The sequence below is a fragment of the Eucyclogobius newberryi genome, unplaced genomic scaffold (genome assembly GCF_026437365.1).
Source record: "Eucyclogobius newberryi isolate DKJ021-1_F unplaced genomic scaffold, fEucNew1.0.hap1 SCAF_15, whole genome shotgun sequence".
Classification (NCBI taxonomy): domain Eukaryota; kingdom Metazoa; phylum Chordata; class Actinopteri; order Gobiiformes; family Gobiidae; genus Eucyclogobius; species Eucyclogobius newberryi.
Genome location: NW_027315779.1, coordinates 31,417,966 through 31,434,173, shown reverse-complemented (window position 1 = coordinate 31,434,173; position 16,208 = coordinate 31,417,966). Strand labels below are relative to the sequence as shown.

Here is a 16,208-nt window from a genome sequence, read left to right as displayed (position 1 = left end):
CAGGAGGCGCACACTATACGGCCACTCTACCATCTTTAGCAATAAAACCACCTGTAATTAAACAACTAAACAAACTATTTGGGCCATGCCGTTGAGCGAAAGCACTCCGACTCTCCTTCACGTTTGGTGCTACAGACAAGTTGAGCAGGAAAAGCGCGTCCTCAATGATCCATCGCAGTCATATCTTTACACCATCAGTCACACAGTGTTTGTGTCTGACCTCCGGATGCTTTCTGATCGCTGTGACTCCCATATTCACCAAGCGCGTGTTTGATGTCATGCTCCGCGGAACATTATCAGCGGGACGTGCGTTTGAACGAGGAGCTGAACATGTTTGTGTGGAATCAAAGCCTGATCTGTCTGCAACATGCTACAACTGTTTCTCGCGTGGAATTGATTCTCGCTGCTGTGGAGAAAGAGATATGAAAAACATCAACAAGATATCACAAGAGCTCCAGGAGGTCCAGGTTTGAGATGAAACCCACTGTCAGATCTTAGTAACAGCAGAATCTTAACTCAATCTCTTCCCACTATCAGGATATTGCAACATTAAATACTGACAGGACAGGATCGGTATTGAAAGAAAAAATATCGGTTAGATAACAGTAACCAAGGTGTCTGTTAAATGTTTTAATGACGCAAAATACATGGTCATTTAATTTTCTTTCTTTTTTTGAAGAGGGAACTAATCATACATAAAAGGAGAGAAGAGTAAATAGAGTGTAAAATGTAAGGCAGAACAATTTTGGAAAAACATCTAATTGCAATTTTTCAGACAAGCGTTGCAATATTTGTTCGATTCACAATTTATGCAGTACATTTTCCACAAAGTTAACTACTACTACTTTTTTGTGAAGGAATGAACAGAGGAACCGAGAAACAGAGACAATGTGTTCGGTCATGATGTCATTAATCGTGAGCAATCATAAAATGGTATTATTAACACTAATATTTGATAGTCTGACATCTGTACCTTGGATATGAAGTTTATTTCTAGGTACAATCTGGTTGGACTTCAAAAAGCGCCACAACCCTCCGTAACATTTATTGTCGGACTAAATATAGCCATCAGCGACGGCACAGACAGGATCTTTGTCTTTTCGCAGAATAATGATCACATTAAGGACAGAGCATAAGCCTGTGTCACAGTGCAGCGCCGGATGAACAATGCTCTCTCACACGCACGGCGGACTTCACACTTTCTGTTTGCTTACATCCGCGTCGGGAGCCAAACGAGCATGTAATCAGTTATTCATACGCAGCATCCTCCTCCTCACTGAGCCATGGACAGGCCATTAAAGCAGGTGGGACAAGGAGCGGCAGGCAGGCGGGTGCTCTGGCTGGCTGGCGGGCGGGTGCTCTGGCAGGCGGGCGGGTGCTGTGGGTAGGTGGGCGGTCAGGCGGTTAGGCGGGCGATCAGGCAGGCAGTCTGGCAGGGGGTCGGGTGGGCAGGCGGGCGGGTGGTCAGGCGGTCTGGTGGGTACGCAGGAGGGTCGGTTGATGGGCAGGTAGTTGGGCAGGTGGGTGGCAAGTAAGGAGGGCCGACAGGTGGTCTGGTGGGCGGGCATGTGGTCGGGCAAGCGGGCAGGTGGTTGGGTAGGAGGGTGCGTGGTCGGGCAGGCGGATGGGTGGTCGGGCAGGGTGGTCAGGCGGATGAGTGGTCAAGCGGTCTGGCAGGCAGTCTGGTGGGCGGGCAGGAGGGTTGGTGGTTGGGCAGGTGGGCAGTAAAGCAGAAGAGCTGGCAGGCAGTCTGGTGGGCGGGCAGGCAGGTGGTTGGTCCAATAGGCAGTCAGTAAGGCAGGTGGTCAGGCGAGCGGGTGGTCAGGCAGACTAGTGGGCAGGCTAGGACCCACTAGGAGGACCCGTGGGCAAGTAGGCAGGCGGGCAGGCGGCCGGACAGGTGGGCGGTTAGTCACGAGTCTCACAAGACTTCGACAATCGGCCAAAATGTTGCCTATTGGCTCTGATGACTTTCATTATCGCGAGGCAGAGGCACGCCAAGACTTTTCATCTGCAAATTATGTAATTGTGCAATTTGTCCAGCGGCAAATATTCTCACATTCCTCAGGCTACTGGCCACGCTGATCATTCAAGTTTGGTTAATGGTAAGTTTATGACAAATTACACTGTGAATTGTCATAAATCTCTCCGCGATTGAAATTAAAAGTTTTACCTGAATAAGCAGCTGCCAGTACTTGCTTGACGTAAACTTTACTTTACGGCGAATGGCCACTGTAAACAATTTAGAGTTTTTTGAACAGCACACGACACGAGGCAACAAAACCACCAAGGTACAAGAACGGTGTTGTTTTCTGTTTGGTATGCTTAAAATATAGGCTCAATAATATAACTGCTCCTCGCAGCTGATGACGGGATCGCCATGCCTCACCCTCAAACTCTATGGAGAGAGCAGTGCTGCGCCGCTGCGATTATATCTTCCTCAAAATGTTATAAAATATTGTTTCAGGAGGCTGAAACTACGGAATATTAAATACATAGTTTGTCTGAATAAAATGTACTACACATTGTGCACATTAACGCTATGACAATTTACCGAGGCGTTGGCAGGTGCAGGCTGTGGATTGGTGGAGCGGGTAGATAACGCTCTAATATTCATCTTTTTTCATTTAATTTAACTTCAGTCAAAACCGTATATTAATATATAATACAAAATATGAATCCAATTCTTTCCTCTGTTGCCTGGGACTGGGTCCAAACATCTTGGACTAAAACAGCAAAAACAGGGACCTTGTCTGATCATCCTGATGAATTAAAGACACAGATTGAAGATTCAACCCACAATTCCTTATTTGTATTTTTGTTTTCAGGGGTTTTTGGCCCGTAGACTTTACCGGGCAGGACAGTGTGAAATGGCCATGGGACTGGGTTGTTTTTGCATTTTTATGTTTTTTTCAGGCCGTGGCTGCAGAACCGCGGCGCGGTCAAATAACCCAGCAGTTTCAGGAGCCGCGGCATAAAAAACCCATGCAGTTTCGGCCATATAGCCTCATGGCTAACCCTAACCCTAACCCTGACCCTGACCCTGACCCTGACCCTAACCCTATCCCTAACCCTAACCTTAACCCTAACCCTGACCCTAACCCGGCATGGTCAAATAGCCCAGCAGTTTCAGGAGCCGCGGCACAAAAAACCTATGCAGTTTCTGCCGCGCGCTGCGGCTCTGTAGACACTCCCTTTTTTTTTATTATATATAAAATAACCATCTCCGGAAGAACCAGAAGACAACTTTTGTCTTGGTGCAACAAAACAGTTTAAACATTTTAAGCTGGGTTCAAAACAAATGAAAGAGCTATATTCAGCCTTTATTGGCATCCACATTAGCAAAAGCAGACGAGAGAGCTCCTTCTTGTTTAGACAGGAAAACAAACTATTACAATAGTCTAGCATGGATTATGAGTTCTAGATAGTGTTAGTTATGTTGTCACATGTCAACTGTACAGCCACAACAACTGCACAATTCTAAATGCAAAATCTACACTTTTCTGCATATTTCCCCATGTGCTTCAGAAGGAGAGAGTATAACAGTAACTATAGCAACTTTTGAACAAAGGAAAGGGTAATGAATTAAATAACTTGTTATGCAGCTAGTGTCTCATACAGCGTTATTCTCAACACCAAAGTCTGTGAATGTGAGTGCCATCCAAATTCAACCACTAACAACACACTGGAGGTTATTATTGTTAATACTCACAATCTACAATAAATTGTTCTATTGCATTAACCTACTTTGACCATGATACGTTGTCATTTTCATTGCAAACATGGTTGAATTAAACAAGAATCATTTCTACAGTACAATATAGCTGTGCTTTTTACTGCACTATGGCATTTGGAAATTGTTGCATCCCAATAACTCAATTCTCAAACAATATAACTCAAACAATTGAAAAGTCTGTTCTGTTCTACCGCTGAATCATAGTCTTTTGAGAAGACACCAGCACAGTTTCATCCATGCGTGACCAGCCAAAACACACTGCTGATTTTAGATGGAGTTATGGTAAAGTGAAGGGACTCGCACTCGGCCCCACACTCTTTTACTGCAGACTGGATCTCACAGTCTAATGAACACAAATACAGTCTAAACTCTGGAATGGAGGCAACTGAAGGCAAAAATGAAGTGGAACATAATGTAAAATCAATGAAAAAGTTTGGATTAGCCCCAAAATATCATAAAATATGCTTTTATCAACCAGGAGACAATAATAAATATAATAGAAATATAATAGAAGAATATGAGACAACATCTGAATGGCAAAAGAATGGGAGTCATCTCTTACCGGAGAGTGAAGTGGTCCACAGAGGAGTTGGGCATGAGGAACAGGTAAATCCTCAGCATCTCCCCAGGTCGCAGGGGCTTGTCTGGCAGCCTCAGGAACATGTTTTTATCCAGCTGCTTGTCCACCAGCAGCTGCTCCTGCCCCGCCTGATACAGACTGATGCTACCTATGCGGAGGAGCGGGTGCTGCGGGGCCCCCATGCCTCCGCGCTGCCCAGGGCCCTCGCTACAGCCTCTGTCGGGGGCGGCTTCATGCAGAGTGTAGTAGAGCTCAGCCTGCAGGGTCTCGCTCACACCCTCCAGCATCGCCTCTGCAGAGCCCTTCCTGCGGCCCAGCGGAGCCACGTTAGTGTTGAACCAGGACTGGGGCAGGTCCAGCTGGGCCAAACACTGTGCTAGGTTCCCTTTCATCCGACATGAGGTCTTGATTTCCCGTACATCCCTGAACGCGTGCAGCCGCACGCACGGAAGCTTATCCTGAACCCTGAAGTCGTCCCAGTCTCGTCCAGCGATGTAGAAGAACACCTGCACTGTGGGACTGGAGGAGTAGACCCGTGTCTGAACAATAAATGCTCGTACTTTCCAGTTGACCGTCAGCGTCCCGGGAATGTCCAGCGGACTGGCCGGCTGCAGCAGTTCCTTGGTCAGGGCCTGATCGCGTGCAAAGGGACCAAAGGTGATGTTGATGGCGGGCAGCTCTTTAGTCTGGAACACCACAAAGCTCTCAGCCCGCTGCAGAGGGTGGCCTGCCCCGGGGGAGGTCCTCTCACTGGCCCCGCCCCCAATGCGCTCAGGGGCCGGCGTCTCCCTCAGGAAGAATGCCAGCTGGGCGTTGGACATTTTGAAGTGGGCGGGCAAATACAGGCTGGGGGGCGGGGCGCTGGGGGGCGAGGAGGTGCTGAGGAGCGCCTCACTGGTGGGAGACACTTTCCCTCCGACAGCTGCGGACACAAGACACACCAGGTCAGATACTGCACTTTACTGTTGAGTGTCACATTATCAGAGGCTAATAGCACAGATGGATCCAGAGTCATTGGGACTGAAGACAACAAACATCAGCTCTGGATAAAAGAGGCAATAGAAAGCTGGAAATGTGCCCCTCGTACACTAAACCGAGCCGAGGGGGCTTTTGTACTTTCTCATACTTCATACTATTCTGAAGAAGTCAGATTTTCATTGGTTAAACAGCATCATGTGACCCCTGGCCAACCAAAACAGAGGTAGTGGGATTAAAAAAGCTGTAGCACTGGATCCAGCTGTGATTCTAACTTACTCTGGAAGATCTAAAATGGATATTAAAAGTGGCAACAGAGTTGTTTCTTGTGGATTTTATCAGAGGAAAACCTGTGGATCATTTCTGATGCAGACGTGAGCCACACGAGGAAGAAACAAGAGGAGGAGGTGAACCACGCAGTGGTTTATAACAGTGTTTCAGCTCTGATTGTAAATGTAAAAGTAGTGCGTGTGCCCTTTCTGTATTATTAATCTGATATTTAAGCCTTGTTCTCTCTGTAAAGACGAAAATAAAAAGTTATAGTCCAGACTGTTTGTCTCCTCCTCTCCTAGTTGTTGGCTGCTGGGCTCCATGTACAGAAGTGTCAGTGTCAGGCTTATAATTCAAACATGTTTCAATTACTACTGGAGTCTAATCGCATCTTTCTTTCTGCAATTCAAATATGAGTCCAGCTCCACACTACGAGGCCGAAGCAACCACGACTGACTTCAACTCGTGGTGACTGAGAGTGACTTAAAGCACAATTGAAAATTATACGAAAATCTCACTAAAGGTGTGTCCTCAGCTTTAGGCGCCTGTGTGCAGGCCATCAGAGCAGATTAAGGAGCGGGCCTGGTGGATTTAGTCAGGCGCTTTCAAAGCATTTAGCCAATGAGCTTCGATCTGACCTGCTGAAAAGTGAATGTGTTCCCAGAAGCAAAGGTCCATTTTGGTTTGGAGGCGCAGAGGCCTAGGTCACGTGGGCTATAAAGTATGTCTGCAAATGGAAGCAATGAAAACCCACTTCATGTCCCTAACCTGGTTTGGGCTCATGAAAAAGAGTAAAGTCCACTCTTGTCCCTGGTCTCCGCTTCTGCAGCATAAGAGACCTAAACCAGGCCTGAAACAGGGTCTGGACTAGAAGCTAGAACCTGAACAAGGACTAACCAAGGAAAAAAAGACATATCAAAACCTGGCTAAACCAAGACTAATCCTATTACCAAACCCAAATAGGACTGGCACATGACAAACTGAAACTAAAATGTATCAGTACAATTCAGCTTGTTCTAAAATAAACCTAAAACAATTCCAAACCAGAACTGAACCAGGGATCAAGGTGATCTTCAGTATACTTTAATGGCGCTTATAGTACTCTTCTACGTTACATTACATCTCCGTGAATAAGTGTGGCTTCATCTTATTATTACTTATGAATATCATACTTCATCTTCATGAATGTTGCATCTGTGCACCAGGGACCGCTTTGAATGTTCAGTACTCACTATTATTTATTTATTTTTGTTACCATGTAACAACAACATGTAATTACATGTTACATTGTAAATGCATGTACTGAAACTATGTATTCATACTCTTTTATTTATTATTCAGAGTAGTTACTTGACTAAAATCAGATGAATACACACTGTGGTTAATGATGTCATTTAAACTTCAAACTGCTCAGTATTAGAGAGAAAAATACAAAACACTGCTCTTGATCTCAATGTTTCCTTCTCTATTCAACAATAGGTTATAACAAACAGTGCCACAAACATAAAATTGTTTTCATCTTTTAAACACATTTTTACTCATCAAATCTGACATCAAATCAAAATATTCTATTGTTCAGACTGATTTCACCCTGGAACGGAATATGTTACTAAATGCATTTCAATGCAGGTATTCAACATTCTGTAGCTAAAAGCATTTTCAAAGTATTCTTCTCTGTTGTCAAGGTAGGTACATTATATTTAAATAACCGTTATAGTTTATAGTAATAAACATATAAGGAGCTTATGCTTAAAATAATACTTTGTATTCTTAATTTCACAGAAGTACGTCCCCAAAACAGCAACATTTCACTTCACCAGTCCGAACTGTTGTGTTTGTATATAAAGAATATATATATAAAGGACTAATTAACTTGTTGTTTGTAACATTTACAGTAGTTATGAATTAATTAGCGTTTATGTCACGTCACTTAAAATAAGAAACTTGATGTAAAACTTCATGTTAGTGAGGTAAGTGATCCCTGGTGTTTTGAGCTGCTTCATCGCCCTGTCATCGCGATCTTTTGGTTTCATTATCGTGGCCCTCCGTGCTCTTTCACACAACAAACTCTGCTTCCCAGTCACACTCTGTTGTGGTTTAGATGCAGCACATCTGTGCGGAACAGTTTCACATGTCTTTAATTAAAATATGTACGTTAAACAAATCATCATGCTTCTGTAAATGAGCCTTCATGAGACTATACGTCTGCAGCGCTAACAGTCAACATGTTCATCCAGCTAACTGTCTGTGTTGGATGAACTCAACACGCTCGATATGGGCAGGACAATAGTCTGGTGGCGTAATGAACGAGGGGGGAGTAGTGTCACGGAGGTCAGCACTAATCACCACTAACTGCCCGGGGTCAGACATGGGCTGCTGCAGGCGGCCAAGAGCAACGTTAAACCCACGCACAAGTGACCTGGGGCCCCCAGGAGTGTCTTGCTCCGGGGACACTCAAAAGCAAGCCTCAACACACCAGATCAGGGCCCGCTTAAATCAGGGGTGTGCAAAATAGAGACTGAAACGTTTGGGTAACACCACATTTTAAGCATGAGAAATACTTATTTCACAATGAATTAAAAAAAATATTCGGGCTTAGTTACTTAATAGTGACTTAATAGTTATAGCAAGCCATTGTGGGGACTTTCAGTTATGGCTCTGGTGAAGGTGGACATACACCACCTCTCTGCCGACATTTGCTTTAAACATTTCCGTTTTACCCCCAAAAAAATCGAAGCCGACAGACTAATAGTGCTAATGCGAGTTAAATGGCACCAACATGGCGTCATTGAGAGCATTAGACAAATGGAAAGTTACAGTAAAATGCATATTGTGCATGTTATAAAAAAAAAAACTAAAAATAAATTAAAGGTTGAATGGACGACTTTTTTGGCACAAATCTAAGTCTTATTTCCTCGTGGCGTGGACGGCCGATTAGTCTTGCCACGTATCAATCATAAAACGCACCTATCGCTCACCTGCAGCCTCGTGCGGTTCGTCCCCACATTTCCATTTCCGCGTGCCTAAGCGCATGGATCTATCATAATATAGTTCCCTCAGTGTACGGGGCAAAATGAAGACGGAGAAAGACAGTTCGAGCAGACGCAGAAGTGGACAGAAATCTACGGGAGACGAGCGATGCGATCCGTTGCGCTAATAAACAAACGCATGTGTGTGTTGTATCAGTCCACACGGGGGAGTGGCATGTGCACTTCCGCCGAAAAATCGTCCATTGCGCCTTTAACAATTCGTTCCCAAATTTCCGGCCAAATGACCCCTTGCCTAAACCCTTCTGCTGCTGCACATTCACCACACCAAGGCTGACACTAAACATAAGCCCAAGACCAGGACAAAACCAAGTCCATATTGGGACTAAAACATGCACAATTTAAGAACAAATACCAAAATGTGTGAATATATCGTTTGTTACTGAAACTAAATTTGCATTGGTGCTGTTACCAAACCACAGAGATTCAGATAAGAGAAGATTTGTTTGTCCCGCAATGAGGAAATTGTGTTGAGTTGCAAGTGTTGCAACAGAGATTAAGCACAGAAACACAGATTAGAGTAAGAAACACAGATTAGGAACACAAGTGGAATAATTAAAACACATAATTTATTGAAAAATAATACTTAAATCTAGTATAAATATGATATATTTATTTTATTTGTGAGATTTGCTAATCAAATCCCAAAATCATAAATCCTGATTAGATTGCCCAGTAAAAGTGAAAGCAGATCTGGAAAAGGCTTGAACCATGACTAGATGAATAATATTAGAAGTGTTTATCTTCAACCTAACTGAAAGATCTAAAGTGGCACAGACTCACACAGGAGCTGATGATGACGACGACGATTTGAGAGCAATATCAACATGCTACTTTCCTTTACAATTCATTCAATTCAGCTCACATTTAAAACCCAAAAAGAAGAATCGACAAAAAAAAGCAAAATGTCTTTCAGGACATGTTTGTACAGATCTAAACTACAGGCTAAGCAGTTAATATACAGACTAAAAGAGGTGATTTGCCTTTGTAATTGTTTCTGATGCCATTCTGTTGCCATGAGTGTGACGGGCCCTTGTCCACAGCACACAGCCAGAAGAACCACAATGTTCTGCTCCAACACATTCGACTGTGAAGCCCACATGAAGCAGCAGACACTTGTCAAGAGCCTCCGCGCTGAGTGTGTTCAACCACTAGTAAAGTGACATAGAACATCTTTAAACATGCTCCGACTGCAGGGCGACTGAAGCGTGACTACACCAGGACTCTGCACATCCACCACACCAACACTGGAACACCTAAAGTCTAGACTAGGACCAAACGAGGACTAGAACTGCACCAAACTCCACATCAGGGCCAAAACATGCTCCATTTAGGGTCCAATAACAATATATTGCGATCCAATCGAAATTGAGGCAAGTATTTTTTTTTATTAATAGTGTGTCCTCTACAAACAACAGAATATTATTACCAGGGAAAACAATGTTACACTTAAATGTTAACCTTTACAAACTGTTGTATGAGATTGTATTTGTATAAGTTCGTATTTGTCTTTTCTCTTTGCTCATGGACGAGTTCCAAATGTGCACTGAATCTGATATATCTGATTTTAAAACTATTTGAAAATCTAATCGCAATCACTTTCAGAAAAATCGCGGTTTGATTTTTATCCCCCAGAAATGCAGTGGTGGCGTGAACGCAGCTTAAATCAAGTTTAAAACCACGACTGACTGACGGAGCTGAGACGGGACCTGATGGAGACTATTGGGGCCGGTTATCTTTGTTCGCCTGGATAAAAGATGCAAAGCAGGAGCTGTTCCAAAAGCTGAGGAACCACAATGTTCTGCTGCTTTGCATGAGACATAACGCTGATGTTTGGATCCACCAGACAGACCACTTGTTAACAGACTCCAGAAGCGTGCCTCGCTCATTCTTCAGTCTGAAGTCTGCACCAACACCTCATTTAGACCAGATCTGTGCTGGAGGCAAAACGAGGACAAAGTTACCAAGAAGCAAAGAGCAGAAAAGCCGCACATACTTATCAGCAGCAGGAGCCAGAGCTGCGCGCACACGTCTCCATGCGGCCAATCCGACATTAAAACTCCCATATTCCCAAGGCTTGGATCATCGAAACAACATCCTTCCAAAAGATATATCAATATATCAGAATAATCGTTCTCCAAAACGCACGCACAACTCCAGTGCACGTAGGTCCAGCTCCGTGCACTTGTGTGGCCGATTCCCCCGCGCGCTGCTCCTCCTAATGCGCCGGTGGAAGAGGAGCAAAGCAAAAGCCGGGGCTCCTCCGTGCGGCTCCTCTTTGCGGCTCCTCCGTGCGGCTCCTCTTTGCGGCTCCTCTTTGCGGCTCCTCGGTGGGGCTCTGCCTGCGCTCGCTGGGGTGGGCCGTGTGCGTCCCAAAAAGCAGCTACAGACAAAGGGTGAAACGCCGCCCCATCGCGCCACACCTCGCGTGCTTCTTTCTCATCGACCGACAAACTGCATTTTAGCTCGAGCCGCCCGTGCGTGCCCCCCCTGCGTGCGTGCGTGCGTGTACGTGCGTGCGTGCGTGCGTGCGTGAGTGCGGGTGTGGGTGCGTAAAGGGCTCTGAGAGAGAAGGAGGAGGGAGGGAGGGGCTGTGCTGCTTGAATGCCTATGAGCTGGAGAGAGAGAGAAGAGAGAGAGGCTGAGGGGCGAGGGGGGAGGGGGAGAGAGAAGAAGTGAAAGAGAGGAAGAGAGAGAGAGATTAGGTAAAGATTATTGATGAATTAGCCTACTGCCTCCAGCCCCCTGTCTCCTCCTCCTCTGCTGCCCAGCCTCTGAAGAGTGTCTTTGGGGAGAGAGAGGCGTCCAGGCGGGGGCGGGGGGGAGGGCGAATCCCCCAGAATGCAGTTTTTGTGTGTCATTGGCTCAAGTGCAGACTCAGAGTGAGGGGAACATTTCTCAGAACTCCTCAATCACCGGGTTGTTAAAAAGCTTGGCCAAATCTTAAGTTTTTTTTCTCTTCTTGAAAATAACTGTTTTGGTGTGGGGACGATAAGAGTAAGTGGGGAGCTGCAATTGGAATGCAGATTAGCAGCGGTGCACATAACAGGTCTGTGCAACTACGACAGCCCTTGCACATATTATCATCCCTACTGTGGTCACATATAGCAAACATGTAAAAGGGCATGAAGACAGAAGAGCCGTGTGATCACAAAAAAGACAATTCTCTTTTCTCTCATTGTTGCCACTGCAGCTCATTGCTTCCCACCACAGCGTCCCATGATCTTAGGCCCAGTGCTCTTCAGATCAGTCAAACAGTGGCTTTGGCTCTGCACAGCACCCACGGGCTAGGCTGTGAAGAGCTTTACCTGGAATTTACACCTGGAGCTAAGGAAACAGGCAAAGCAGTGAAATCTCGTATATTTAAAAGCCTCAGTTTACACCAGAGAGGTCAGAGCCTGTGTGTATCTTCTAACTGCTCAGACAGCCGAATGTTTTAGATTGCTTACACATTAAATGTTGGTCAGACTAAGTAGGTTTAAGCAAACCTTACAAAAGTTACTTTTCATAGCTCCCAAACTGCACTCCTACTGCACTCCACGTGTACACGTGTTTGACTTTAATCTGCACCTGGGACAAAAGTCTTGACTGATTTGACTAAATCCCAGATCAAAAGTGTTCTCAGATTAACCTGTGCCTGTGAATGTGGTGAGTGAAGTTCTGGGCCAGAGCAGCACAGACCTGTTCACCAGCTGCTGATGCAGAGTCATTTGCAATGTTTTTTGGGGGAAATAGGCAGACAACACACAGCTCTCTTGTGTGGCTCCCTTGTAGCAAAGCTCAGGGCAGGAGCCAGGGCGTGGTCTCTTTACACTGATAAAGCAAGTCATGAAGTTCAAATACATACTTGGCTAATGCATTATAAACAAGTAGTTCAGCCCACGGAGCTTTGAACGGCCTGTGTTTGTGCAATATCACAACATTCTGGGTTTAAAACAAGTACGCCTCCAAAGCTCAAAATGTTTTGTTCCACCATGTGATCTCATTGAGTGGTAGTTTTGTTGTTGTTGTTACTTTTAATGGTGGTTATCAGCCAACTGAAAATGTGCATTTACCATCACATACTGTAGTTGTATGTCTTCAAAGTATGTGTTTAATGCAATATTGTAAAAAAAAAATGAGAGGGAGAAAGTGAAAGAAGGAGAGAAAAAGAGAGATTTACAAAGAGAAGCTGAACATGCACAACCTAATTTTATGTAGAACTAGGGAAAGATATTTTTCTGAAACAATTGGAAGGTGCAATAACAACTCACGTGTCCTGTTTGCCACAGTAAACAGATGAACAAACCCTCCAGCTCAGCTGCCGTTAGAACTCATTTCCACATCCAAGTGTAATGAGTTTACATTATTCTTTAGGCGAGAGGTTTTATATAAGTTGTTTCGCGAGCCCGCCGACGTCTAAAAACGGAGATCCAAAAATATATATACATTTGTTTGGGTTTTTTTTGCGGATTTTCCGCTGTTATTTGGGCCAAAACCTCAATAAAAATAAAAATGTGTTCTGCACCAGCAACTCCGACACCGAGATCACTTGCGTCAGAATGTCAGAAGGGTTCTATTGGGTCCATCCCCTCTCGACCTGAGTATCTCCGAGCCATGAATGGATCCACTTTTGGGCTGACTTGTGGGCAGCCACCGGGCCCGCCTGTGTCCGAGCCGCGCCGGCTCCGGACAGCGACGCGAGTGCAAGCGTCCACTCTCCCTCTATCATTCAGTTTTATTTGTTTCTTTTGTGTTTCTTCTCTTGTCTGATGTGTGTAACCGTGTGTATTCCTTATTCGTTTGTGTTTCGGGTGGTGTTATGGGTGTGTTTTGTCTGAATTTTCGTGTTGTTTGTTCCGGTTGCTAGGCTAGGCTAGCGCCTTGTTCGTTGTTCTCGGCCTCACTGCGGCTTATTTTTCGATGTTGTTCTGCATTTCTTGACCAGTGGGTTGTGTGTGTCGTGCGGGGTGTGTTTTATGGTGGGTTGGTGTTAGTTTTCGTGATTTTACTGTCACTTTTGCCGGCTTTTGCCTCCGGCTAGGCTGAGTTTGGGGGCCCGTGGGCTAAGCTGAATCAAAGTAAATTTAAAAGAAAAGGGTGGGCAAATAAAAAAAATAAAAGTGAATAAAAGTAAATAAAAACAAAGAGACCGTGTTGCTCTGTCTAGTATGACCAGTTTGTTTTTAAATAAACCTGTTTAATGAAAAGTTCTCAAATAAAGAATAATCACTACTTCAGAATATTGTTTATTATTTTCAATTTCTTGCTTTGATGGTTATAATTATGTAGATAATGTAGAGAGTTTGGTAGTAGGGCCTATATTCTAAGAATCCAAGAAATGTATTTAGAATGAATTTTATTTTTAAATTCAACTCCGACTTCTGGATGGTAGAGATGTGATTTGATAATGTGAAATTTTATTTTTATTTTTAGTCTGTCCTCCCCTCTTAAAAAATGCCAAGGAAAGTCCGTGAAACAATTTATTAAAAAATTCTCGCCTTCAGGGCATTAAAAATGCTTTTAATCCCACAATGCAATGACCCTAAAACCACATAGACACTTAGAGCTTACTCACGTTCTGTAACTGACAAAACTGTCCAGGAGATCATCACAAGTCTAAGTTCATCTACATGCTGCCTCCATGTGTTACCCACCAGATTTCTAAAGTTTGTGCTGAACAGTCTACTTGCACCACTCACTCACATAGTCAATATGTCGCTTCAATCTGAAACATTCCCAATGTCTTTGAAAACTGTGGTCATAAAGCCTCTCCTAAAGAAGAGCAGTCTTGATGCCGCAGTACTGAGTAATTACGGCCCATCTCTAATCTGCCATTTTGGGGCAAAGTCCTTGAAAAGGTTGTTTACCAACAGCTCACAGATTTCCTCTTAATAAGCAACTCATTTGATGTTTTTCAGTCAGGTTTTAGACCTCATCACAGCACTGAGACTGCTCTTGTCAAGGTGACAAATGACATCCGCCTGAACAGTGACACGGGCAAAGCCTCAGTCTTAATTCTGTTAGATCTGAGTGCTGCGTTTGACACTGTCGATCATGTGATCCTCTTACAGAGACTAGAGGACTGGGTGGGCATCACTGGCACTAATCTGGTTAAGGTCCTATCTGGAAGACAGGAAGTACTTTGTTGAAATTGGTAGCTGTGTCTCACACCACATGCCCCTGACCTGTGGGGTGCCCCAAGGGTCAGTCCTGGGGCACCTTCTGTTCAACCTCTAAATGCTGCCGTTACAGATTTTTAAATGAAATATATTGAACAGACGGGCGAAATATAAATATAATTTCAATTTAAAAATATTTTTTCCTCCGAGTTTACCCAAAACGCACCACGGGAGGAGAGGGGGGGAGACGCGACACGCAGGAGCATGTAACAGTAGATTTAGCGTGTTTTGCATTGGTAGAATTGACGCTTCTAAGTGTGCACCCTTTGTCACGGCAAAACACGCTGGAGAAAATGTGGTAAACAGGTTCAAATGTATATTTGTGATATAAAGGAGTTGGCGCTGCGCGCAGCAGACAGAGTAAAGGGGGCGTGCGTCTTCACATGCTCTCCCGGGGCCGCTCGCAGGGATGGACCTGCTCCGTCACAGACTCCCGCAGGAAAATTTGCTTCACGTGCTCTTATCTTTTGACTTAATACCACTTTTTATATTTCATGTAATGCTATTTTGCGTTGTCGGCGGTACTTTATAAAAAAAAAAAAACTGTATAATAATTTATTTGACTTATATGTCGGTGTAATCCCTCATTCGTCCAGGCGTGTTCCATAGTAGAAAAAGCTTCAGTTGTAGACATCTGGACTCAGTTTGAAAAAATAGACGTTTCGACTCTCATCCAAGAGTCATTGTCAATAAAAGAATTTAGATCGAGAACTCCGATATTAATACTGTTCTGTGGTAAGACCCACCCATTGGGCGGAGCCTTCCTGAAGTAGAAAGAGTTGTTTGTTTCAACAGAAACTCCCCCCTTGTATCTACCGAGCTAGCCTATTCAGAATCTTAAAGGGCTATTAGAATCCTTTTTGTCTTTGTGAGACCCTGGCTCAACCACCCTGAGTACCTGATTAGCATCCGAATGTCCTTGTCCTGCCTGGTCCTCTACCTTTCCAGGGGTTCAGTAACCCATTATAAATAACAGGAAGATTAAACCTTAGCCCTCCATTTCTGTTTAAAGAAGGTCTTTCTTTTTTAACAAAAATAGCTTCCTTGACTCCTCTTTCAAACCATCTTTTCTCCCTGCTTAAAACCTTCACCTCACCGTCTTCAAACGAGTGATTAGAGGCTTCAAGATGGAGATGCACGGCACTCTGAGGTCCTGAACTTCCACCTTGGTTCCAACCACCCACTACAGCACAAGCTGGGTGTGATCAGAACCTTACAACACAGAGCTCAAGGTGTGCCCACCAGCTCAGAGGGCAAGAAGAAAGAGGAAAAACATGTCCGAAATGCCCTCTCAGCCTGTGGTTACCCCGCTTGGGCCCTCAACAGAGTGAAGAGAACCAAAAAGCAGGACAAAAGGGAAACTGAACAGAGAAGGAAGGGTGTTTCTATCCCTTATGTGTCTGGCCTGTCGGAAAAACTGCAGAGAATTTTTAGACAAC

At 44.5% G+C, this 16,208-nt stretch overlaps 1 protein-coding gene across 1 annotated transcript in view; it reads right to left on the bottom strand.

The window, feature by feature from the left end:
* The window catches only part of tmem132e (transmembrane protein 132E), a 159,257-nt gene extending 148,454 nt beyond the window's left edge, over nt 1-10,803 (bottom strand). The window contains exons 1-2 of the mRNA XM_072446962.1: nt 10,605-10,803; nt 4,299-5,238 (exon numbers count right to left, since the gene is read on the bottom strand). Of these exons, the coding sequence (XP_072303063.1) occupies nt 4,299-5,238; nt 10,605-10,674 (1,010 nt within the window). The 5' untranslated portion in view covers nt 10,675-10,803. The remainder of the gene's footprint in view (nt 1-4,298; nt 5,239-10,604) is intronic.
* Between the last annotated feature and the right edge of the window lie 5,405 nt (nt 10,804-16,208).